Raw genomic sequence first — 24,559 nt, forward strand, 5'->3', positions numbered from 1 at the left:
TCTGTAGACTAAGCTGGCCTCGAACTCACAGAGTTCAGCCTGCCTCTGCCTCCCAAGTGCTGGGATTAAAGGTGTGCGCCACCACCGCCTGGCCCTTAAATTGCATTTTTAATGCTATTAGCACAAGTTGAATGTCAAGAAATTACCATATTTACATAATTGTGATTATAGTTCCAGTTGTATTGGGATTAGTTTATATTAAAGAATCAAATATTTGTGTCTCCCTATATATATGTATCTAATAAGATGCGTTAAAACACATTAAACAATGTGTATATTGGTTGTTTGGTGAAAATACCGTGACTAGAGGCTTCCAGAAGCTTGACTCAGGTTTCCACTCGCAGCTCAATTAGTTCAGCCTTCACTCATTCAACGTTCATAGCAACTTTGTGGAGCATAAGTACTATGGATATTAAGTACCCACAATAATCATAAAACCACAAATGTCCAGCTCTGTGCTAGTATTACTTGGCTTTATTTCTTTGTATTCTTTCATTATATCCTAGGGCAAACTAGAAACAACTTAGTTTAGATGTAATGAGAAAGGAAAACAATACCGTGGTAGTGAAGTGATTCAGAACTGTTAGAGACTTTAATTACTTTTTAAAAGCTTGTTTTCAACATCCTAAAGACTGACAATTAGAATGTTGCTGGTGGTGTCCTAACAGCTTAGCTTGGTACCTAGATGTGCCGTGGGTCTGCCCGGTTCCACCTGTGCTGGGTAGCTGCCTGAGGACAATGATGCCTGGCTTCTTTGGGTCTCGGCATTCACGTACTAATGTTAAGGGAGATGAAAACACACCGCCTTTTTCAGGTCTTGTGATAATTCGCTAGTGCATGGGAATCAGCTAAACAAGGCCTTTGTCCATACCAATTTTCACATGCCTCCTGAAGCCAAAACTAACAGTTGAGAAATTGTTATTATAGCATAGTTTACATATCAGAATATAGTGCGTTCAGCCAGGTGCTATTAATGTCTTTTCATATTTTGGGAAAATTTATCATCAAGGTTTCGTGGACTCTTTGCCACACTCCCTTGAAAATTGATTCTGTTGCTGCCTTGGAGTTTTGCCAGAGTGATATAAATAATTGGACTTAGCTTCTGATATAGTTTATTCTGGCTCAGATTGTGAATATACATTGACAAGATTTTTCTACTGATAAACAGTTCATCAGGCCACATTAAGATTATGAAGAAATGGCCAGGCACAATTTTTCTTTCACTTACCCCCATTTGTAACTGAACTGGAAATGTCCCCAATTAATTAGACTACATACAGTGCCATCAATTACTGAAAATTGCAAAAACTTCAAAGCCTTTCTAATGAAAGACAAATATCTTGCAAGTATACATCTGTCAAAATGTGATGGGAATTGCAGTAATTAATTCTTGCTCACGGTAAAAATAACACTGTTAACATTTCTGAAATCTTAAGAGTCGTTGCTCCCATTTGTGTTAATATGGGAAACCCTTCACGTGTGGGACAGATTGGTTGACGTAGATGTAATAATTCTTCCCCATGAACAAGGTGTTGCTTTTCTTTATAACGAAACAGAACCCAGAAGTTGCACATAAGAGTCTGTTTCTTTTCTGACATAGAGCGTGTGCTTACAGATTCCTGCCAGGCAGAAGGAAAAGCCTAGTGAGTCGCTAATAACTAAACTTGGTTCTACATTGGAAGAATTGAAATAGATTCTGTAATCGTTTTGGCTTCTATGGAAGTTCTTCACTAGCATGTCTTAGTCATTTGATGATAATATGTCAACTGTTATTTCTGTAAATTGCTTTATGTTTTCAATCTCACCATCACCTGTGGAGGAGCGATCTTCTTTAGCAGACAAAGAGCAGAGTTGTAGGAGGAGGCTGCTTGTTGGTTTCCAGCCGCCTGGCTAGCTTAGGCCCAAAATAATCATACAGAAACTATATTAATTAAATCACAGCTTGGCCCGTTAGCTGTAGCTTCTTATTGGCTAACTCTTTTTTTTAATATTTATTTATTATGTATACAATATTCTGATGTGTGTATGCCTGCAGGCCAGAAGAGGGCATCAGACCCCATTACAGATGGTTGTGAGCCACCATGTGGCTGCTGGGAATTGAACTCAGGACCTTTGGAAGAGCAGGCAATGCTCTTAACCTCTGAGCCATCTCTCCAGCCTTGGCTAACTCTTATATACTAATTTAACTCATTCCTACTAATCTGTGTATCTCCACTTGGCAGTGGCTTACCGGCAAAGTTTCTGCATGTCTGACTCTGGGGGCGGCTCCATGGCTTCTCTCTCACTCCACCCTTCCCTCTCCCAGCATTCAGCCTACCTTTCCTTGCCTAGTTTTGTTCTTCCCTGCCATAGGCCCAAAGCAGTTCTTCATTCATTAACCAATAAAAGCAACATATAGACAGAAGGACCTCCCAGACCACAGAGTAGAATAACAGTACACAAGGATTGAGGCCAGCATTCAGACCCACGTCTGAGTCAAGCTTGTTCCTATAGGGAGGCAGAGCCTTGTGCTCTTGTGGCTGAGGAAGTTATGGTTGTAGGATGGTGCCGAGTGGCAAGAGATCTCCAAAGAGTGGGCTACGAGTTCAGCCTTCACCATCTTTGCTACGGTGATCTCAATATTGTCCTAGGTCCTAACATTTCAGGAAAATTGGGACGACTGGATATGTACGTGTGTTCTTCCTTTTCGGTGTTGAGAGATATACGTCCTGCTGCATATACCTTGAGTCTTTCTGCCATGGGTTACTAGCCTATTGCATACTGTGTTAGTTTAAGTTAGCCCGATAAGTTGGTAGAGCCTGTGCCAATGTTCAGGGTCACACTCTTAAAGGTCCTCACGACCCTCTGTACATCTTCAGCCAGAGCAGAGGAGGGTAGGAAAATATGTCTTAAAGTATTAGGGTGAGTGCTGCCATTATGTTAAACATAAATGTTTTCTTTTCTTCTTTGGCTTTTCAAGACAGGGTTTCTCTGTATAGCCCTAGCAGTCTTGGAACTAGCTCTGTAGACTAGGTTGGCCTCAAACTCACAGAGATCCTCCTGCCTCCGCCTACCAAGTGCTGGGATTAAAGCTGTGCGCCACCACTGCCCAGCACATAAATATTTTCAAGCACCTTTATATAATTTGAGACATAAATTTTGAACAAACTATAACTGTGTGGTTTTCAGTGATAAGATATGCTTACTTTCCTTCATTTCCCCTCTCAACTCATGTGCAATAGAGAGCTTTGAGTAATTTTCTCAGGAAGATTTTTTAAAAATATACATGGTAGAGCATCTCATGTATTAGGTATACATGTATGCATCTATATGTATGTATGTATACCCATACTCACCCCCTTTCTGATTATAATTGAGTTGGCCTGTAGGAACATAAAATATTAGGAAATACTGAAATTAATGAGTTAGAGAACATGAGAACGAAGCGGTGGGTGTGGAGGGGATGAGTGTAGCGTCCGCACTCAAGAGGCTGAAGCAGGAAGACCTTCACTTCAAGGATGAAGCAGAAGACAAACCCCATCTCAACAAATAAACAAATACACAGGCCAAAAAAAAATTGTGTAAACACGGAAAAAAAAAGATGAAGATAAGAACACCATGTTCATATTGAATCCCCAGGTCCTTAATGGAGGGCATCCTGCGTAGAATACTTTTATCCTCTGTTCTTTTCAAACACGGAGTACACCACTCTGTGTCAGAGAGTGCAGGTGAAGTTTGGGTTCTGAAAGTCTGGGGGGAGAGATACAGGTAGGCATCCCTTTCTTTTGTTTTCAGACTTCTATAGATATGGATGGCTTAGTGGTGATAGAACTTTGTCCTTGCCTCTGCAGCTAGCTGCATTTAGTTCATGCTGAGGGGCTAGGGCTGTTGTCAGACCTGGCAGTCTGGATGCTGTATAGGACAGGCAGCAGCTGCTGCTGGAAAGAAGCAGGCATTTTGCGCCCCCCGCCCCCCACCTCCCATTTTAACCTGAAGCATGATTGTTTCATGGGTTATGGTGATGGCCGGGTGGTTAAAAGCACTTGGTGTTGTTCCAGAGAACTGGAGGAGTTTCATTCCCAGCACCCACGTGGTGACTCACATCCCTCTGTAACTCCAATTCCAGGGTAATCTGATATCCTCTTCTGGTCTGTGCAGGTACTGCATGTACATGGTGCACAGCCATACATGCAGGCAAAACACCCATACACATACATAAAAATAAATTGATTAAAAATAAAAGCTTAATAGTTCCCTTGATTTCCCACAGAAATAAAACTTCCCTCTTTTATTTTTCTCCCATAAACCTTTATTATAAAGCTTTAATAAAAAGTTCCTCAAGGAATTAATTTACACAAATCTGGATATTTGTAAAAGAAAGCAACCTTTTTGAAATTGCATTTTGCAAAATTTGAAGTTCTAGTTAAGACAACTGCTTTTCATTGCTCCTGTAGAGCCCAAATGAGAAAACTGTTCTCTGTTGTTGAACTAGGCTTTTAATCCTCTTCCTATAGACCCATATAAAAAAATATTCACATGTGTTGGCTTTTGTTTTATCTTATCCTGTTTTATTTGAGAAAGAGCCCAGCGTGTGTTTCTTTTGCCTGGTTCTAATGGACTCTAAGGAAAGCACTTAGAAATGATACTGTTTAACAGTTAGATATGTCAATATCCACATGGAAAATAACACACTACAAGGTATAGCTATCAGGTGTAACAGTGGAGAATTGTTAGTTCAGGTTCATGCTGCCTTTGTTAGCACTGGTCCCAAGGTATTTTCAGAATCTTATGTTTGAGAGAAGAAAGAACTGCCAGTAACAAGAGCTTTAACACATGCTAGCAGGTACTGAATCTTATCATCCAGCTACCCAGTCGTGTTCCTGCCCCTTCCCTCACACAGACAAGCCTACCTCCATCCCTCCTGACGGACTCTAGGGCAGCCCTCCCAAGTAAATGACAAGCAGGTGGTTTCTTTGATCTTTCTCCAGTTCTTACTACTGGCTAGGGCCAGCTCTGCTCCAGTGCCAGAGGGTGAGAATGGAAAGTGCACTGGGACTATGTTTTGGTGGAGAAGGGACCAGAAGTAAAGTGTGTGTGTGTGTGTGTGTGTGTGTGTGTGTGTGTGTGTGTGTGCGCGTGCGTGTGCATGAATGTGTTGAACTCCAGACAAGCTTTCTCCAGTTTATTGACATCAAGATAAGAGTTGTAGAAACATCAGTGAAGCCGGATAATGGCGAACTGCTTACAAGCTGTAAATGATCTCCTTGCCTTGGACCAAGCGCTTTGTATCCTTGTGAATGATACAACCATGGCGATCTGCTATGGTCCTCCTTAGCATCCTCAGGAAGATAAGACTCCATGATGATTTAGCTAGGTCCAGGTGTTTAGACTGGCCTAAATTAAGTGACTAAGAAGGTTGAGTAGGAAGGAAGCCAGCTAAGGTTTGTGTCCACAGGCCTCACTGGGTGGTTTGCGGTTAGAAACTGGTAGTTAGGAATTAGGTTGGCAAACGTGGGTCATGCTGTTGTTCAGAGGGAAATAAGATGACTACAGAGAAGGTTTTAGAAGGCAAGGTTTCACTAGAAGCGTGAAAGGGGGTCAGAGTGGGGTAGGGGATTGGGCATAGCGCAGAGAGCCTGTGTGTGTTGGGACCAGGGTCTAACTAAAGGAGTAAGGGAAGGAAAGGGTTATGTATAAAACTGTGATCAAACAAAGGTGACATTCGTTTTTAAGGCTTATAAAATGAGGACAGGAAGCAGGAAATGCATATTTAAGAGGATCCATCCTATGGATGTATCTCTAATGGAGGAGGTAAAGCTATTTTGCAATTCAAAACCACACCATTGTTGAAGTTAAAGGTTGCCAGGACCTTGATTACGCTCAAATACTTCATGAGACTGGGATATGAAAGAGCTTTTTCTCAACATTTTAGCACTATGTCTAGACTATGTCGCGTCCACTGAAGAAACTCAGAAAGCCTGTGAGGAGGTATAGAACCCAACTTGCCCAACTTTCTATAAATGCAGCTGGTTCTCCTGACACCGGTCTCACTGGTGGTTGAGCTGAAGGCGGACGGCTGTGTCTTAGGTTGAAGGGCTTCACTCGCCGGAATGAGGCTGGCTTCTGTGAGGACATACAGTCTCCAGTTCCCGGGCGTGACAGGACTCTTGGCTGACTTCCTTACAAGCATGCTTGGCATTCCCACGTATCTAGCGTTGGGGATGTGTGGAATGGCTTCAGACTGCATCCCATGAGCCTAGAGGCACTTTCGTGTCTGCTAGTCTGGGTGTCAGAGAAGGCAAACAACTGGGTTGGGGCCTCCTGACCCTGCTTCAAGAAGAACAGCCCGCCTTTGTCGCTTGTTGTGGGACTTCATAGGAGTCCCTTGCAAGGAAATGAAGCACACACTACATGTGCCATCTGGGCAGCAGAAAGGAGGCTTCTGTGTATGAACAGAAGTAGCTGACTTCAGCTCTTGTCCCTCTCTGCATTTTCTGGTCTTCTTTACTGAAACAGTCTCTCTGTTGAGAGAGTAATTGATGTGCTATACAAATATCCCACTTCAATCACATAACTCACTATTTTTCTATTGTATTCACAGATTGTGCAACTGTCACAATCACTTTTTTTTCTTTTTTTTCATTTCTCAGAAATGAATGCTGTGCTCACTAACATGCGTTCTCCACTTGCCCCAAATTGCCTGAGCACTAGGCAGCTTCTGGCTTCTTTTCTGTTGGGCATTTCATATTAGCGAAGCCACACAATTGTGGTCCTCTCTGAGTGGCTTCATCTAGTAACACAGTCTTTTCAAAGTCAGCCACGACACACTTGTTCCAATACTTTGTTTTACTGCTAATAAACTTGCCGTATTTTACCTATCCATTCACGAGTTCCTGGGTACTGGGCTGTTTCTCCTACTACTGTAATTTGCTGCTGTGAACATTTGTGTATAAACTTTTGTGTTCCAGGTTTTCATGTCTCTTGGGTTCATTCCTCTGAGTGGAATTCCTTAGGCTCATGGAAACTCACGTGCCACGGCGCTCCCTCTCCCTTTCAGTGTGCACCCTATGGTGCTGGTGACTGGTCTCCTTAGCTTCTCCCTTGAACTTTGGCTCTGCCCACCAGTCCCACCTGTCCTTCTTCTGCCTAGCTATTGGATGTTCAACTTTTTATTAGACCAGTCAGGTGCCTTAGGGAGGCAAGGTAAAACAGCAACTTGCCTTTATATAATGAAACAAATGCAGCATAAACAAATGCAGCACACTTATACTTAGTTAAGTAATATTCACAACAGCCTTTCTTTGATAAGACAAGATACCTGACAGAATACCTTTAGGGTTGAAGGATCATTTTGATGTAACATGGCTACAGGAACACATGATACTCAATCACAGTGGACCAAAAAAGGAAGGAAGGAAGGAAGGAAGGAAGGAAGGAAGGAAGGAAGGAAGGAAGGAAGGAAGGAAGGAAGGAAAATCTTAGTATCTGGTACAGTCTTTAAAGCCACAATTCAAGTGAGCTAAAGCCTCCAGTTACCCCCACCTACTCAGGTGCCCCCCCCCCACATATCAGCTGTGGACCAAGTGTTCATCACAGAAACTGGTGGGTGCATTTCCTGTTCAAACCACATCACAGATTAGAGCTGGATTTGGAAACTCTACCTCTCTGCGATGAATGAAGTTGTAGGCATCCTATTCAGTATACGTCCATAGTAAGAGGTTCTGGGCATCAGCACCCAAAGGAAAGGAAAACGTGAAGGCTGGGAGGAGAGAGCGGAATGCCTGACTTGAGTTTTGAGCTGGTGGCTTGTATACGCAGTAGTCATTGCTTCTTCCCTCTCCTTCCCAGCGGGCTCTGCTGGGTTACTGGGTCTTTTCCTCCCGGCTTGTTTCTTTCCTTGCCAGTTGACTTCTGAGCGCTGATGGCTGTACCAGGCCTGGACATTGTTGACTCAGATTTCTGCGCTCTGTTGCTTGTTTGGCTTCAATAAGAAATAATGGGAATTTATTGTTTTTCCTGAATTGGGCAAGAACTTGCACTCACCACAAATCCCATGTTTCTGGTGCTTTGCTAGCCTGCCATAGTAGACATCTGAAAAGGAGGACCATGAAAGTCGAAGGAGACGACCGGCTGTGAAATGGGCAAGCAGGAACTGGCTGCCTCTTAAGCCGGAGCAGCTCTGAAATGCAGTGAAGCCTGGCAATTCTGTTTCCCTTTTGCAGACAGTGGATTATTTTTCCTTCAAGTTGAAAGCTCAGGTGCCTGAGCTGGGGTGTTTAAAGTCTTGGCTCTTTAGGACGATAGACTTGGGGTGTAAAGCATTTCAGTGAACGGAACTTGGAGTTGATGTTACATGTTATTTTGTGCCCGTTGATTAAATTGTAATTTAAAATATTGTATATACAGCCTCCAAGGGATCTCGGTGTAGAGCTCAGAGAGCGTGTGTTCTTTTTTATAGTAATTTCATCCTAGAATGGCCAACCCGCATAGGAAAGAAGCCATTGGCATGAGGGCCCTTTTTGTTTCATTTCACTTCGTTCCAGCCTGTTGGCAGTGTTTCCGGGCAGCAGACAAGAATCTTCATTTGCCTGGTTTGCTTTTAATTTATACCCCAATGGTACCCATGGAGAGCTTCAGGCAACTTACTGTCCCCAGCAGTATACAATAAGTCTGTTAAAGTGGGAAGTGGAAAACACAGCAGGGACCTAGACAGCAAACAGGCCAAGCCACCTCTCCCCAGGGAGTTGCCTCCAGCGAGATTTAAACTCACAGCAGTGTCCTTCCAGGCAGCCAAGGCGAAAAGGTCACGACTCGTTTTGTAGCCACTGCCTACTAAAAGGAAACATCCTTTCTGAAGTAGTAAACCTGTTCTACTTTGGGGGATTCTAGGAATTTTGCTAGGATGGAATTGGAAGTCTTAGGGGAGAGCCTTACCCTTCATCGCGGATGCTATGTAGGGAGCTAAGGGCAGCCGAGGAGACTGCCTGGCCACAGAGACAGAGCCTCTCAGCGCTGCCTCACTCCAGGCTGCCCCGGGTGCAGGACCCTCCCATTTGACCATAGCCATTATGCTATGTCTCCTGGGCGCTTGCTTGGTATAGCTGGTTGCTTGTGCTCTCCTTGGAAAGGGCTAATTGAGGTCATTTAGTATGTTCTCGGAGCATTCTTTCTTCTTAGGTCCTAGACATTGCCTGAGCCGCGCATGGCTGGTCTACGACTTCATTGTCGTATATGTCTGTGGGGGCAAGGCTTTAATTATGGCAATGGATATTAAGGAGGAAACTCAGAAACTGGAAAAGTTCCTAACAACCCAGAGCCGCCCGGGTTTCCATCTCTCTCCTAAGGACATTTTAATAAGAGTGTTATCACGTGCTTTGTGTCCTCCTTACAGTTTATCCCTTTTTCCCCCCAGAAGAAATTAGAATATGCATGAGTGGACCAGCACAGACTACTAGGTGCAAGTATGTACAAAAGTTGCCATGGGAACCAGCAATTTTTTTGTGTGTGCTTTCTCATGAAGAAGTTTCAGATGACAAGTACTTTGCATTCTTACTTTTAAGTAAAAACTGAATGGCATTAAGTTTCAAAGACTTTAAGAATACTGCCATAGTTATATGGTCCTGTGTATATTTCTTTTAGAACATAAGTTATCCCTGAATGTATGGACTAAGTTGAACTTTCACTGCTGTGGGAGCTTCCCTGGACACCTGGGTTTTGTAGTCTTCACCCCTTCTCTTCTAGTCTTGACACACACCTTTGTGTGGACTTTGCCTGGGGGTGGGGGATGGGGGGGATTGCAAACTGAACTTTACTGTAAGGACTTGGATTTAAACCTAAGCTTTGAACTGCACCGTGTAATGGATAAGCAGCCCTTTGATCAGCACCTGGCTTGCCTCAGTCTTTTCTCTTTTCTTGCTACAGTGGAACATGATAAAGATATCTGATATAGACCCTCCTGGGTACCTGCATGTGGCACATCCTCATATGTGTGCTCATAGATTAAAATAAACTTTTAAAAAAGAATTGGAACAAAACTTAGCCTAGAGATTTTAGCGGAGCAAGCAGTAGCTTTAAAATGGGAAAGCGGAGCTGGGAAAAGACCCAGTGCTCAAACATGAGGACCTGAGTTCAGATACCTAGCACTTCTGTGAAAAGCTGTAATGGTAGTAGTGGCAGCATGCACCATAGTCCCAGAGCTGACAGGTTCCTAGGATTTGCTGCTAGCCAGTCTAGTCACTGAGTAAACCCCAGGTTCAACGAGAGATGCTATCTCAAATACAGTGGAGAATGATAAAGTCACACAGTGTAGACTGTTGTGGGTGCGTTCACAAAATATACCATACGTGCAGTAGGATCAAAAACCCTCTGCGATTGTTCTTGAGTTCTCAGTATTCCTCATTGTCCTCTATGTTCAGCCATTCCGGATTTATCCCATGCTTTTTCAGACCCAGGCCAGCTGGCCTTGGTTAGTTCCCGATAGAACATCCCCATTGTCTCAGTGTGTGGGTGCACCCCTCGCGGTCCTGAGTTCCTTGCTCGTGCTCCGTCTCCTTCTGCTCCTGATTTGGACCTTGAGATTTCTGTCCCGTGCTCCTCTGTCTCTGTCTCCTTTCATCGCCTGATGAAGGTTAATGTTCATGAGGATGCCTATGTACGTACTGGCTTTGGGGGAGCCTAGGCAGTTTGGATGCTCACCTTAGGAGACCTGGATAGAGGTGGGCGGTCCTTGGGCTGCCCACAGGGCAGGGAACCCTGATTGCTCTTTGAGCAGATGAGGGAGGGTGACTTGATCGGGGGAGGGGGAGGGAAATGGGAGGCGGTTGCGGGGAGGAGGCAGAAATCCTTAATAAATAAATAAATTAAAAAAAAAACAAAAACAAAATATACCATACACATTTGACACATGCCAGCCCATACACATAGAAAACACATAAAATAAAGTGGGAATGCAAGTTACTGAGGCATTTTTTCTTTTTGTTTCTGAGAACGTTTTTCTTATTCTGAACCACTTTAAGTTTCACCTTTATTATTTTATTATCAGTTTAGAGTCAAAATAAAAAGCTGAAAAAGAGTGTAAGAAGATAGACAGAAGCACACACACACACACTCAAGCACCAGATGGGCGTGTTTGTGTGTGTGTGTGTGTATCTGTCTGTCTGTCTGTCTGTCTGTCTCTTTAGTGAGGGGAAACCTCTTTAAACCTTTTCCATTTCAGACTATAAGATATTCTGATTGAGATGCGGCAGCCCCATATTTTTGTAGAACCAACATATTACTTCCTCAGCCTTAGTCTGGTGATGGATATGATCTTTGTCTTTGATTTGGATTGACTTATAATGGATGCCTAGAGTCCAGGTTGAATACCCGGGCAGGGTCCCTCAGTCCCTTAATGATGACTCTTGTAGGTTGGTGGCAGCAGTTCTTTCCATGTTTGCTGTCCTCAGTCTGGTGTGTTAAACCAAACTGACACTTGTCATTGAAATCAACATAATCATATATACCCAAGGATATTTAAAGAAGTGTGTGTGTGTGTGTGTGTGTGTGTGTGTGTGTGTGTGTGTGTCTTACTTATCCAGAGCAGAATATAAATTCATTTTGATGGATTACAGAATGTTTTGGCGATTCTGTAAGAGTACTGAGGAACACATAGGTGATGAAATATTTGTGTTTAGAGAAGATATTGCATTATATAACAGCAACTTGGGTATGCAGAGTCTGCCTGATGTGTTCTATGTTTTCAACCTGACTGACTGTGATCCTGTCTGGTGAGCCACTGTCACCAGATGAAAGTGACAGAGAGCTTAGATTCTTAGGTTGACAGACAGCTCAGCAATGTGGAAAAGTTCAGGAATGACCTGGGTTTGCTTCAGGGAGATGGATGTTAGTGTAGGAAACGTCCTTTGAAGGATGCCATTCCAGGGACACAAGACAGTGCTGATGGTTGCCAGAACTCCACTTGTGATTCCTCCAGAGTTGGGCTGCCCAGCCTTGCTGGCACTCTTCCTAGACTGGTGAAGAAGGGCTGGTCAGGCAGGTTATTCAGAAAGCAGAGCTTGCACTGAAGATACTTGGGCTGCCCAGGGTTTCGCTGTGTCTCAGTTTGATATGACTGTAGAATCATGTGCTGGGACTCTTGCATCTTTGGTGGTGGGCAGAACTGCATCTAGTTTGCATCTTTAGTGATGGCTGTAACTACTTCTAGGTAGTTCTGAGAGCCCAACTTGCCACAGTCAATAAATGTGTGCTGACTTATTTACTAGGGAGAAAAACTAGAAAGAGAACTTCCAATTTTGCTTAGCACATTCTTGGTAAAATAACAATAAAGCAAAAAAAAGGTAGATTTCATCTTTATACTAATACCCAATTTAAAACAATAAATTGTATTTATTCTCCACTTATATACTTATGAAACACTGTCTCCAAAGTTCAGGTACCTAACTGCAGATCTTTATTAACAGTGAACACAACAAAACCATACTTCCCACTCTTTGACTTGAGTCAGATAGAAGGAAATAGAAATTTTAAAATATTTAGCTGTTATCGCAGCAGGAAGAGTGAAGAATAGTAGAAGACAAGGAGCACAACCAGCCCAGCTGAGTTGGAGATGGCTGCCTGTAGCATGTGGGGTGTAATCTGAGACATAAATTTGAAGTCACTGGGCAAAGCGAAGGGCTGCAAGGGGCAAGGAGGGGAGCAGAATGGTTCCTGGGCAATTCCACAAGACACTGCAGGCCTGTGCTCATTCTTTCTGGTCTAGGACTCACTCCCATTGTGGGCCGCAATCCTCCCCTGGAGGCGGAGCCTCCCTGATGTTGTCTTCACACCCTGCCATGGCTTAGGTCTCCTGGAACAGTCTTTGCAGTCTTTGATTGTAAGAGGAGGCCGCTTGTTCCTCTTGGCGCCCAGAACCAAAATAACCACACAGAAACTGTATTAATTAAATCACTGTTTGGCCCATTAGCTCTAGCTTCTCATTTGCTAACTCTTACATCTTAATTTAACCCATTTTTATTAATTGCCACATGACAGTGGCTTATCGGCAAAGTTTTGGCATGTCTGACTCTGGAGGCAGCTCCATGGCTTCTCTCTGCCTCCGCCTTCCTCATCTTATGCTATAAGCCAAGCTAGTTTCTTTATTCATTAACTAGTAAAAGCAACACATAGACAGAAGGACCTCTCACACCATTTTTTGCATAATAGACTTAGTCAACAACTGTCCTTGCAAAGTAACCATTCTTTCTAGTCTCAGCTGTTGCTCCTCTTCCTGGATGTGTGTATTCAGGGCTGGCCAGTACCATCAGGTAGGCGAGATGAGCCTTCACAGGAGAGTAAAGGAGGCAGATTTTTGCAGTGAATACAGAAGGCCTCTGTCTCTGGGTTCAGACTAAGATCAAGTGCTTAGAATTCTTACTCACGCTCTGTTAGTCTTGGTTTGCTTATCTTTAAAATAAGTACCATAGCTGTAAGTGTGAGGACTGAATTTGAGACTGTATGGAAGGCGTGAAGAACTGAAGGGTTTATTTCCTGACATCCACCAGAGCCTGCTTTCCTGTGCTAGACACTAGAGGATATTCTGAAAAGCAAACTTTAGGTCTGTGTTACGGGATCTCTTACCTTCTCTCTGTATGGCTGGCCTTACTGTGCCGTCTTTTCAAGGGCTGTCATCTGCTGTGCTGGCTTCATTACCAATTAACTTCTGCTTTCTTTTTTCTTTAGAACTTTGTATATGAGCTCTGTATCTGTATCACTCCTGTTTTCCTCCCCAACTCATCTTGAATCCCCCATCTATTGTCTCCTTGAATAGTTACTGTGTGTGTACATGTGTGCTTGGTGTGTGTGTGTGCGTATGTGTATCACAAACGTACTCCCACCTCCATTTAGTATTGTGTCCAGTACACATGTCCATGATTAGTCAGTGTGGATTGAGCCTCACCGATGTGGGTGTGCCTCAACACACACATACACACACACACACACACACACACACACACACACACACACTTTTAGAATTAAGCTTATAAGACGTATGTAGCCCTATGGATCTTTCAAACATCCTTTGTAATTTTCCTCTTTTTCCTTGTATTACCTTTTCCCCTTCCTCACATATTAAAGCCCTCTGTTTTCCTCTTATCTCATCCATGTTCATAGGCCTGCCTCCTATTATTTCTCTTTCTAGAGCTCACTCTGTCCTAACCATGTTCCCCAACCACCACCGCAGTCCCCGTTTGCCTGACTTATTTGGGTGTTTCATTTATTATACTCAAATCTAAGGATTTGGAGCTGGGATCCACGAATAAGAGAGGGCATATGGTGTTTCATCTTTCTGGGTTTGGGTTACCTCACTCGGTATAATAATTTTCAGTTCCACCCATTTACCTGCAGAGTTCATGATCTCATTAAGAAGTCTATTGGTCAGTAGTGGGTTGCAGGCCGCTGCTACGCCTCATTCATAGTCCATCTTACCTATTTGATAAGGGCAAAAGGAGCTAAAGTAAGCACAGGCGTTGTGCATCCAAGGAACTACTTTACCCTTGAATTTGTTTCCTGCTCAGTGTAGTGCCCTATAGACGAACACAACCTGGGAAGAGTGAAGAAAATCTGGTCCCGGAGTTCTGGGAAATGTTGAGGAATGGATTATGCACCAGGAGTATGTTTTGCATTGGGCTTTCTTCACACAGATTTTTTAATTGAGTCCATGGGAACTCCTACCCACTGCAACCCGGCTGTTGGCTGAGGAACTGCAGCTGGCTGCTGTCTTTGAAAGCGCTGGAGGAGTTTGGCAGAGAGAAGAGTTCTGGTGATGCTGTGCTAAGAGCCACAGGGGCAGGCGAGATTGGTTTGTGGTCGGGGAGGTGTTTGGTGGAGATCTCTTTGACCCCCTGGTGACTTCTGTGGTGTAGACTGTCAGTGCTGTTAGTGTTGTTGGTGGTGGGGTGGTTCTACCACTTGGTTAGTTGTAAAACAGTCTGGCTGGTGGCGCTTGTAAGGCGGGAAGAATATGGTATTGTCGGAGAAGGAAGAAACTTCATGAGCCAAAGTCCAAATTTCCATTTCAGAGCTGTCTGCCAGATTGCTTCTTGAACCTGGTCCTGTTTCCTTCAGAACTTCAGTGTTTTCTCTTTGGCTCCATATTTGGTTTGAATCACCAGCCTTCCTGGCTACTGAGATGGCAACTCCTTCTCCAGAAATATATTGGTCTTCTTGCCACTCAGCTTGATTAGCAGAGTATGCAGATTTTCCAAATAACCAGCAGGTCTTCTAATATCGAAAGCCTTAAAATGTGTCCTTATTATGCTAATGCGAAAACAAAGGGAATATAGGTTGGCTTATATTGTATTAAAGTAAGTATTAAAGTAAGTCACATGAACAAATATTTTATTAGCACCTTGTTTTTAATTCTGCATTTCGGCAAACTTTCTCAAGTAATAAATGAGATTTCCTTTTTCACTAGGGAAGGCAAAGGTACCGTTTTTTGCTTAGTGGTTGCATTCTTCAGGCTGTTGACGATTGCATAAGGCAAAAAGCTCTGAAGGTTATTCACCTGTTAGATATTTATATCCTGGGTTTGCATTGTGATTACTTATAGTAACTTCTTTTATCAGTTTTCCTGGAATATTTTCTTACAACAGTTGGATTCAAATAAATCACACGTATTTGCATTTATGTCAAATCAGCTAAAAATGCACCGATCCTGGCTCTGCGGTGCCTAGAATTCCAGTTCCTCCGATTTCTCACAGATGTGTGTTTTCAGCTGTCCCCTAGAAATCACCCCGGCGAAATGAATAGCTTCCTCGCTGCTTCTCCTTCCTTCTGAAGCCCGTCTCCACTCAGGGTTTAATGAGCCACCTGCTCTGCATGCGGCACCCTCTCTCAGAAACCTTAGCATCTTCCTGGAGCTTCTCAATTCTATTCGTTTTCCCTCCAAATTGTTGCCCAATCTGTGCTCCCTCTCTGTATTGTCTTGAGTCCACTTTCCTGGCCTGCTGCTGGCCATCGGTCTGGTCACTTCTCTCTGTCCCACTTTTGACTATGATTGATGACTTTCAGGTTCCCCTCCCTAGTCCTTCTTGGGGTCACACACAGCCAAACCTTTGCAGCGCACCTCTCATCTGCTCCGCAGGCGCCTCTGTCTGCCTCTTTATTCTGTGGTTTGCATTTCAGCCCCATAAACTCCCCATTTCCTGAATGGAGACTGTAGCCACATGGCTCTCTCTCCTCTACTTCCACTGTATTATCCTCTTTTCAGGGATGACTGAGCAACTCAAAGCCTTCTCACCTACAGTGACTTCACCTTTGGAGTTTTCTCTGGGTTTCCCGGTTATCAGGCCCTCTGCCATAGGAAGCTACTCAGTCAGGGGTTCCTTCAAACTTCCTCCCTTTCTTGGCGGCTGGCTTGCTAGAGCAGCCCACGGAATGCATGAACGCATTTTTATAGCTCATTAAGAAGGAACGAACTTCAGGGAGAACCAAATGAAGAGCTACTTAGTGTCGGGGATGGGGCAGGTGACACAGAGCCTCCCGTCCTCTCCAGGCTGGCCGCCCACCCAGCGCCGCAGTGCATCCAGCCCTCTCTGAAGCCTGTTGTTAAGGGTCTTTGTAAAGGTGGTACCAGATAGGCATTATAGGCCACAGGCACTTGGGAAATGACCCTGAAGTTCAGCTTCCTTCCTGCCTTGGATATGAGGAGAAGCGCCTGAGAATTCCATCTTTATAAAAATGGTTTGGTTTTTCTAGTTGTCAGCCTAGGATGCAGTCTGACAATTCCTGAACCTACCTAGGCTTCCCCAACCTCCAAGTGCCTCCCCGGCATCATATGAAAGACAAAATCTAGGAATGAAAACGAAGCCTTTATTTTTTCTAATCCTACCGTGACTCTGCTTTCTTGTAATTGCCCCCATGTTTCCCATCAGCCACTACTGTGAGTGTTGAAGGGGGAAGGGTCATTTTTCCTCAGCTTTCATTCAGTGACTTAATTTTCCCTGGCGAATAACCCAGATTCTTCCGTGCTGGTTCTTGGTAGTACATGGTCCTGTCTTGGTGGATACTCTCTTACTACTGAATTCCAGTCTCCCCGGTTATACACGCAAAGGGTTGAAAGCAGAGATCCAAATAGATAGTTAGATGAGACTATTCAGTCACAGTAGCCAAAAGAGCCATTAACAGTGATTGTATAACCAGTGGTTATACTCGTGTGTGTAATGACTAAATCAGGCAACCCTAAATTACTCTTCCATCTGCCTCCCAGACAAGATCTGATTACTCTGAATTGCAGCCTGATTAAGTTGTGAACATATTAAATACTGTGCATATTAACATATTTAAGATAATATTTTCATTTTGCAAGGGCATGTGAGATTCATTTTGTCATCGTTCACTTGGGTGTGTGTTTGCATTTTCTCCTCTTGTCTGGTTTGGGGACAGGGCCTCACTGTGTTTCAGTGGTTGACCAGTACTCTTGATTTTCCTGCCCCTACCTGCCCAGTGCTGGGATTACAAAGATGTGTCCTACATCTCCTGTAAGTGGCAAGACAATCTGTAAGCAAGGCCCTCCCTCCTCCATCAGGGAGAGCTCTTAAGATATAGGAAAACCTCTTTATTTTTCAAACGCCCCCCAAAGCAGAGAAATATACAGGATTATCAATGTTTAAAGATAAAAATTTAGAGCAATAATTTATATACAATATATATTATTATACAGTAGATTTAAATTCAGATAAAATTTTCAATGCTTTTTCTTTGTGGGGGAATTGTTTTATTTTTTGAAATTTACTTAAAAATTTTAAACTGTGTATTGTTATTACTTTTAAACCCTCCATGGAGATAATTGTTATTTCTAAAAGTTTAAAGAAGTGTAAATGCTTTTCCTTTTTCTTTCCCAGATTCTTTACAGAGTTAGAAGCAAGACATCAGAATAACATCTTCATAGACGATATAAGTGACATCGTAGAAAAGCACACGGCGTCCACATTTGACCCCTATGTGAAATACTGCACCAATGAAGTCTACCAACAGAGGACCCTACAGAAGTTGCTGTAAGCAGGGTTGAAGGCTCGGGTTTTGATCGTCTAACCTACTTTTGATCAGAGCTCATTGATAGAGATGAATTAATCATAGACATGAGACTCCTAGGAGACTGTTTCCTTCTTGAGCGATGTGTAAGAGGGGTTACTTTTCGAGTGAGGATGTGGTGGAGAATTTTCTCCCTAAAGTATGCTGAAGTCATGCCCCCCTCACCCTTGCACATCCCTTCCATTGTCCAGAGACTTGACTCATCATCACCCAACCTCCCACTTTTCTAAACAAGTAACTGGCCATTAAGTGGTTTGCCAGAAGGCACAAGGGGGTTTTTAAGTGGACCAGGGCGAGTCCCTAGGATCCAGGGTTTTCCTTACTATTCTAACCTCTGTAAACTGTTTACGGGACTTGCAGGATCCCTCTTCTCCCTCCCTGGGTTGATAGCACTGAGCTGCTTGCTGTGGGAGGGTTTAAAAGAACAGAAGAAAAAGAGAAGTGTGGAGATTTTAATTATGCCACCATAAGGAGCCAAGCATTCTGTTTCTCACCACACTTCTTTCCTTTTTAGATTATTGAGAGTTTGGATCTGAGGTAGAGGAGAATCAACAATTGTTAAGTGTTCTCTATATACTGCTTTGTTATTTTAGAGGCCCCAATGATCATAAGTAGCTGTTTTATACTGTCATTGTCCACCATAAACCCAGTTTAGGACTTCCTGGCTATTGTGATTCTCACTCTTTCCTAAGAGTAGTGACATTTATGGGCCTCTCGCCACCCCAGGCGAGGTGTGAGATCTTTGAAGAGTCTAAGGGGACAGTGACAATGTGTCAGGAGAATGAGGGCCTAGAGACGGAAACATCAAGATTAACATATGGAAAAAGAACTAGTTGGGAGTGGGAGCCTGTTAACTTTCCCCACCTGGGTTTCGGTGACAATCATCACGGGTGAGAACAACTCTTCTGATACAAATTTGAGAGCAACTGCTGTTTGCATGAATGGCCTACAAAGGAATCACGCCCCTGGAGGCTCAACACTTTCCCTGCTCAGGGCTCCCACTCTTGGGAGATCTTCCCTTTCTTAATAAGCTATTCGTATTTCTGTTTATAAACATATGCCCCCACCCGCACCCTCCCCAAACTCAGCTCCTTGGCTTAGCACTTCTAAGCCTGCTTACCCAGACTCTGTGGGCCTACCTTTTTGCCACTCAACTCCTTGTCAACAGCCATTGCCAAAGGTGTAACTTTCTGCCTTCCTCTTCCACATCTCTGTCCTCCGAGCACCTGCTGAGATCTCCACTTGCCTACCCCTGGGATCTTTCTCTCAAACTAACAATTGCCTATGAACTTCCTTCCAAGTATTTTTTAAAATTCTTTTATTAGTGAAGACTAATAACCGGAAGGAGACCTCATTTTTCCTGGTAACATTGATCGTTCCCAAAGTTGGTAAGGAGGGCAGATAATGCTGTCTTCCTGTCCCCTCCCCAGTCATGCTACATGGGTAGGATGGAAACCCCAGCCAGTGTGGTGATTAGGTTTTCCATGTGAAGAGGGGCGCACTCGTACTTTGGGGATTTCAAAGCCTGGTAAGTCTGTTGTGGTGGCTTCTCAGGGATGCAGGGTATTTAACCTAATACCTGGCTTCCACCCACTTGATGCCAGAAATGTCTCCAGATTTGCATGCCCTTCATTTTCCTTTACCCAACACGGGGCTAGGGCTCTGTACCTGAACATATACGTTCATTCTTGGAAGCAAAGCCCTGAATTAGGGTGGACATTGCTTTTTATTTTGTTTTGCAGGAATATATATATAATTAGTTACAGCATCTGTATTCTATGATTCTCAAAAATAGATTTTGTCTAGATTACTTTAATCAAACCATCATGAGAGGTTTCCCATGGAAATTACTGTTTGTATCTTTAGGGGAATTCAAGGTTGATGCAGTAACTTTCTACTTCTGCATGTTAGAAACCCCAGAAGTCTTCAAAACCCAGCCAACTAAGATTCCCTAGTCCACCCCAGATGCCTTAATCAGAACCCTTTGGGCGTGGGAGGAGCCTGGATCCTGTGTGAGATATAGGTGCAACCTACATGAAGTTTGTTTTTAATTTCCTAGAAATCTTTTGAAAACTATTGAGGAAAGGATACTTAAAAATTCCCAGTGTGAGAAAATAAAAAATAAGACAGCTCTGTGTAATTTCTCTTAATTTACTATTCCAGGTCTTTCACACTTTATTTTTAGTAGCCTTGAACCACATCATCTGATGAATTTCAAGTCAATTTTTGTCAATATATATAATGGTCCTGACGGGCACTGCCTTCCTCTCTAGTTCTGGAGTCCGGTGGTTGGTTCTACAGCCTTCTTTTCCCATGGGAAGAGGGCTGTGGATGCTGCAGACCACCACAGGACCAAGGATCAGAAAATTCAGTTTGACTTCTTCCTGTTGTTTTTGCTAAATGTTTTTGCTAAGTGCAAGTTAAAGTTTTGTGAGCGCCATTCTCTTGGAATCTCCACCTCATCCTCCTTTAAGGTTCTACAGACAGCTCCACGGAGATTCTGTATGGAGTATCTGGCAACGCTACATGGATATATGCCAGTATCATGGCCGTTTTCAACTCAGTGGGAGAGGAAGAGAAATATTCTGGTTTATGTGGTCCAAGGGTTTCCTGGCTAGACGTGTCTGTAATCCAAGGAAGGACCCAGAAGGGTTGCAAGCTGGAGGTTAGCCTGAAGAGCATCACCCTCCAAAAATTTTCTACAATCCCCAAACAATGAAGTTCCTTTGTTAGAAAGATGATCTTTGGAACAGTCAAACGTCCCTTGAAAATCTTGCCTAAGTGATATTTGTTGGGGATCTCCAGCTAGGGGACCTATTCTAAACTCTGGTCTCATTCCTTTCATTCCAAATATAGCCCTGAGTAAGCCTGTCAAAAATCAGCCCCTCCTTGGTGCTGCTTAAGGCCATGCCTACAGGCTACGCAAGACCTGGCAGCCATATTTGCCCTGGGATTCCTACCCTGCCTTCCCAAAAGTCTCCCAGGAGTTGCATTTTTTTTTTTGCTTAGATTAAACTTGGATTAACTAATTTGATTTGATCTTACTTATTATATCTGTGGCAGCATTACTTCCAAGGGATTTAAACTCCTTAATATTTCTTTCTTGGCTCTGCCCAGGGCCAAAACAGTGGTTTGAAGCTTGATTATTGTGTTGATGGGGTGTATTTTGTATGTGATCAAGTATGAGATCTGATCTGTTCATGCTAACTCATGATTGACATATTCTCCATTACAATCCTGTGTCCTCTTGTTAATACCCCAGTTTTACAAAGATCTAATTCATATGTTTATTTTATTATTAATATTATTATTGAGTATTGTGTCTTATTTCTAGCATTAAATAGAAAAGGTAGAAAAGCCACCTGTCTTTACCAGGGTATTAGAGTTTATTTTAGGCTTATATATAAGAATCATTGGTAATGTGAGAATTGACCTCAGAATTTGGTAATATGTTTTTATTTGCTTTTGAGCTTGCAAAGGAAACATTTCAAAGTTTTTTTCTGCTTTGTCTCCCCACAGAGCCACAAACCCCTCTTTTAAGGAAGTTTTGTCACGAATTGAGTCGCATGAAGACTGCAGGAACTTACCCATGATCTCTTTCCTCATTCTCCCCATGCAGAGGGTGACTCGCCTTCCCCTGCTGATGGATGTAAGGCAGGATTTGATGGTTTTGTCCTCTGGATATTCGCTGCTACAAATTTTAGTGACTAATTCACTTTATTCTGCTTAAATTGATGCATATCTCTTTGATAAAACCCCTTCATTGAGAAGATGCTATTCAGTTGGAAAGTTTGTGTATGTTTGAGATCACTGGAATTTATCATTAATTTAGACTTGTGTGGTTAATTTGGTGAAACCTGCTTATATTACTCTCTTTTTTTGGAATGGGAATGACATTAGCTTTTTGAGGTCAAGAGACTTGGATTCCATTTCTGCCTGAACCACTAAGCATGAGACCTTGGACTAGTTACTTTGTTTTCGGGCCCTTGCATCTTGAACATTCCAAGATGCTTTGGGCCCAGTTTCTCCTGGCATGATAAGGTGTGAGCTAGTTTCTACCATGCACTGTGTAAAGTGGGTAAGAAGCCCAACATCCTTTCGGTATTAGGTAATAGTCCTAGAGGAAGAAGCCTTTGACTTTGAATAATGGCAAGGCCTGCTGAGGGAAGGGGGAGGAGACCATCTGGCCTGTGATAGGACCTGCTTAGCCCGTGGGCAAATAGTGTCTTTTGATCTAATTAGGACAGCTTGTCACAGATGTACTTTAAATTGGGTCATTATATTGGCTTGGTATCAGTTTTTAGGTATTTGATTTTACAGACCAACACACGGGATGAAAATTTATCAGAGATACATAGTTGAGTAAAATTGCAAGTATAGATGCTATTGTCCATATTCCTCCATAAGATGCTGAGATCCTCTCAAACAGAAGTGAGGTGTGCAGTGCAGTGATTGTCACCTTCTCACTCTGCCACATTGGTGTGATGGCTTTATCAGTTCTTTCAGAACTCTGATTCATAAGCCCTTGCTTTGTCCTCTCCAAGTCAGTTCAGTTTACTGTGTCTGCTCCTGTAGTTTAGGAAACTGGTTTCCTGCACGCACATAGTCACAGCTGCTTACCAGTCTGAGAAACGCATGGCTCGCAACGCCGGTGCTGTGTAGTGTCAGTGAACGTAACTAGGAGTATCTACTAATACAACCTCAGCTTCCCCAGGAGAAATCACCTTGTAAGTCTTATATGGAGTTTGTCATTGGCCCAATGTCTAATGTGGAGTTTTAAAACACTGAATATTTTTTAGATCAGTATTTATCCTATCTAAAGATAGGATGCATTAATTAATAATCAACTGAAACCAAATTTGGAGACCAGAATGGTATTCCTATTTCTATCACCCGAACTGCACAATGTTGGATATTTATGGCATGGTTACATAGTAGGCTTTTTATTCTGTTCTGTCATAATCCTGTTTGAGATTATGAGATTATTAATGTATGTACATAATTTTATGTACATTTTTATCATATAGATTCCAGGGAAGGATGTCTGCCCTCATGGAAATAACCCAATATTTTCCATATTGCTTTTATATCCATTAAAGGGGACAGAATTGATTGTGGAACCATAAGCAGAGTTTTCAAAGTACAACAGAACAGAATATGGAGTATTTGATATATACATGACTTATAATGTTGATAAATATTATTTCTAAAAACCTTGCCTAATTTACATGCACATAGGAACCGCTTGTAGTATAAATGCGTTCTTTATAACAGGTCACACTTTTGAAAGGAAGAATCATTACTGTAAGCCCACATATGATGCACTCTGCACTTCTCTCATGTAGCAGTTCCACTGCCAGACTTCCAGATTTACAGACTGCGTTCATTGGTCATTAAAACACGGGGGCCTGCTAGTTATTAGCCACATTCTGCCCTCCCTGGTGACTGTTGTCCTCATCTGTTTCCCACATGTGAGAACCCAGGCGGCTTCAAAAACTGCCTCTTAAACTTCATTCATTAGGAAATTGACTTAAATTTGTCGAAGTGGTTGGACATTTTAAAACAATTCCATCGGTTCCCTGAGCTTTCAAAGTTATATGTACAAGCCGAGTGTTCCTTACTGAGAATGCTTGCAGAAAGATGTGTTTTACAGTTTGAATAATTTTGGAATATTTTCATTTGTATGAGGAGGTGTCATGGGAAAGGGGCCCAAGACTAAACATGGAATTCATTTGTGTCTCAAGCACGCCTTGTATGCATATTCTAAAGGCAGTTATATGCATCTAGTCATTGTGTGCATGAAACAGTTTCTGGTGTGGAGTTCTCCATTTGTGGTGTTCTTACAGTCAAAAAGGTCTGCCTTTTTAAAGATTCAGGATTTCAGTTTTTCATATTTAATGCATCTGTATTTCAGCTTATCTTTAGCTGGTCATCAGAACTGGGACACTTTTTTGGGGGTGGGGGAGATGACCATACTCCAGGCACTCAGCTAAGATGTGTAGATCACTTACCTCCTGGAACAGGGCATGGGCGAGGCTGGGTTGGATCCCTGCACAAGGAACAAAAGGCAAAGCAATAGCCTGTGTTGTGTCTGGCTTTGCTACAATTTTATGGAGGAGGACAATGATGCTTATCTAGGGCCAGTGACATGCCCACAGTTAAATAGCTATCATAATGCAGGTCTGAGATTTGCTAGCCAACCTACTGACCTCTGCCGTCTTCTTTCTTAAATAGCTGGATTTATTTAGGCTTTATGTATTTAAAGAATATTTTCTAATTCTGCTAGTTGTGTTTTAATATCCTTACCCCTAATATCGTGTCCAGAAAGGGGGGTTTGTGTAAGTAAGAGGAAATGGCTGAGTAGTAATTTATTTGGCTTCATATGACAAATCAATTGGTTTTGCTTCTTTTCCTTCTTTTAGACTATATGTCAAAAAACACCTAAGGACTCTCCAAAGTATGAAATCTGCAAAAGGGCCTTGAAGGAAGTGAGCAAGGTAACTGCTTACCA

The 24,559-nt window shown here is 42.8% G+C and overlaps 1 protein-coding gene across 1 annotated transcript in view; it reads left to right on the plus strand.

Annotated features, from left to right (window-relative positions):
• Nucleotides 1-24,559, plus strand: part of Arhgef26 (Rho guanine nucleotide exchange factor 26) — a 109,531-nt gene that overhangs the window by 44,847 nt on the left and 40,125 nt on the right. The window contains exons 6-8 of the mRNA XM_075950584.1: nucleotides 17,859-18,011; nucleotides 21,568-21,697; nucleotides 24,471-24,545. Of these exons, the coding sequence (XP_075806699.1) occupies nucleotides 17,859-18,011; nucleotides 21,568-21,697; nucleotides 24,471-24,545 (358 nt within the window). The remainder of the gene's footprint in view (nucleotides 1-17,858; nucleotides 18,012-21,567; nucleotides 21,698-24,470; nucleotides 24,546-24,559) is intronic.

This window comes from Microtus pennsylvanicus, chromosome 16 (assembly GCF_037038515.1).
Source record: "Microtus pennsylvanicus isolate mMicPen1 chromosome 16, mMicPen1.hap1, whole genome shotgun sequence".
Lineage (NCBI taxonomy): Eukaryota > Metazoa > Chordata > Mammalia > Rodentia > Cricetidae > Microtus > Microtus pennsylvanicus.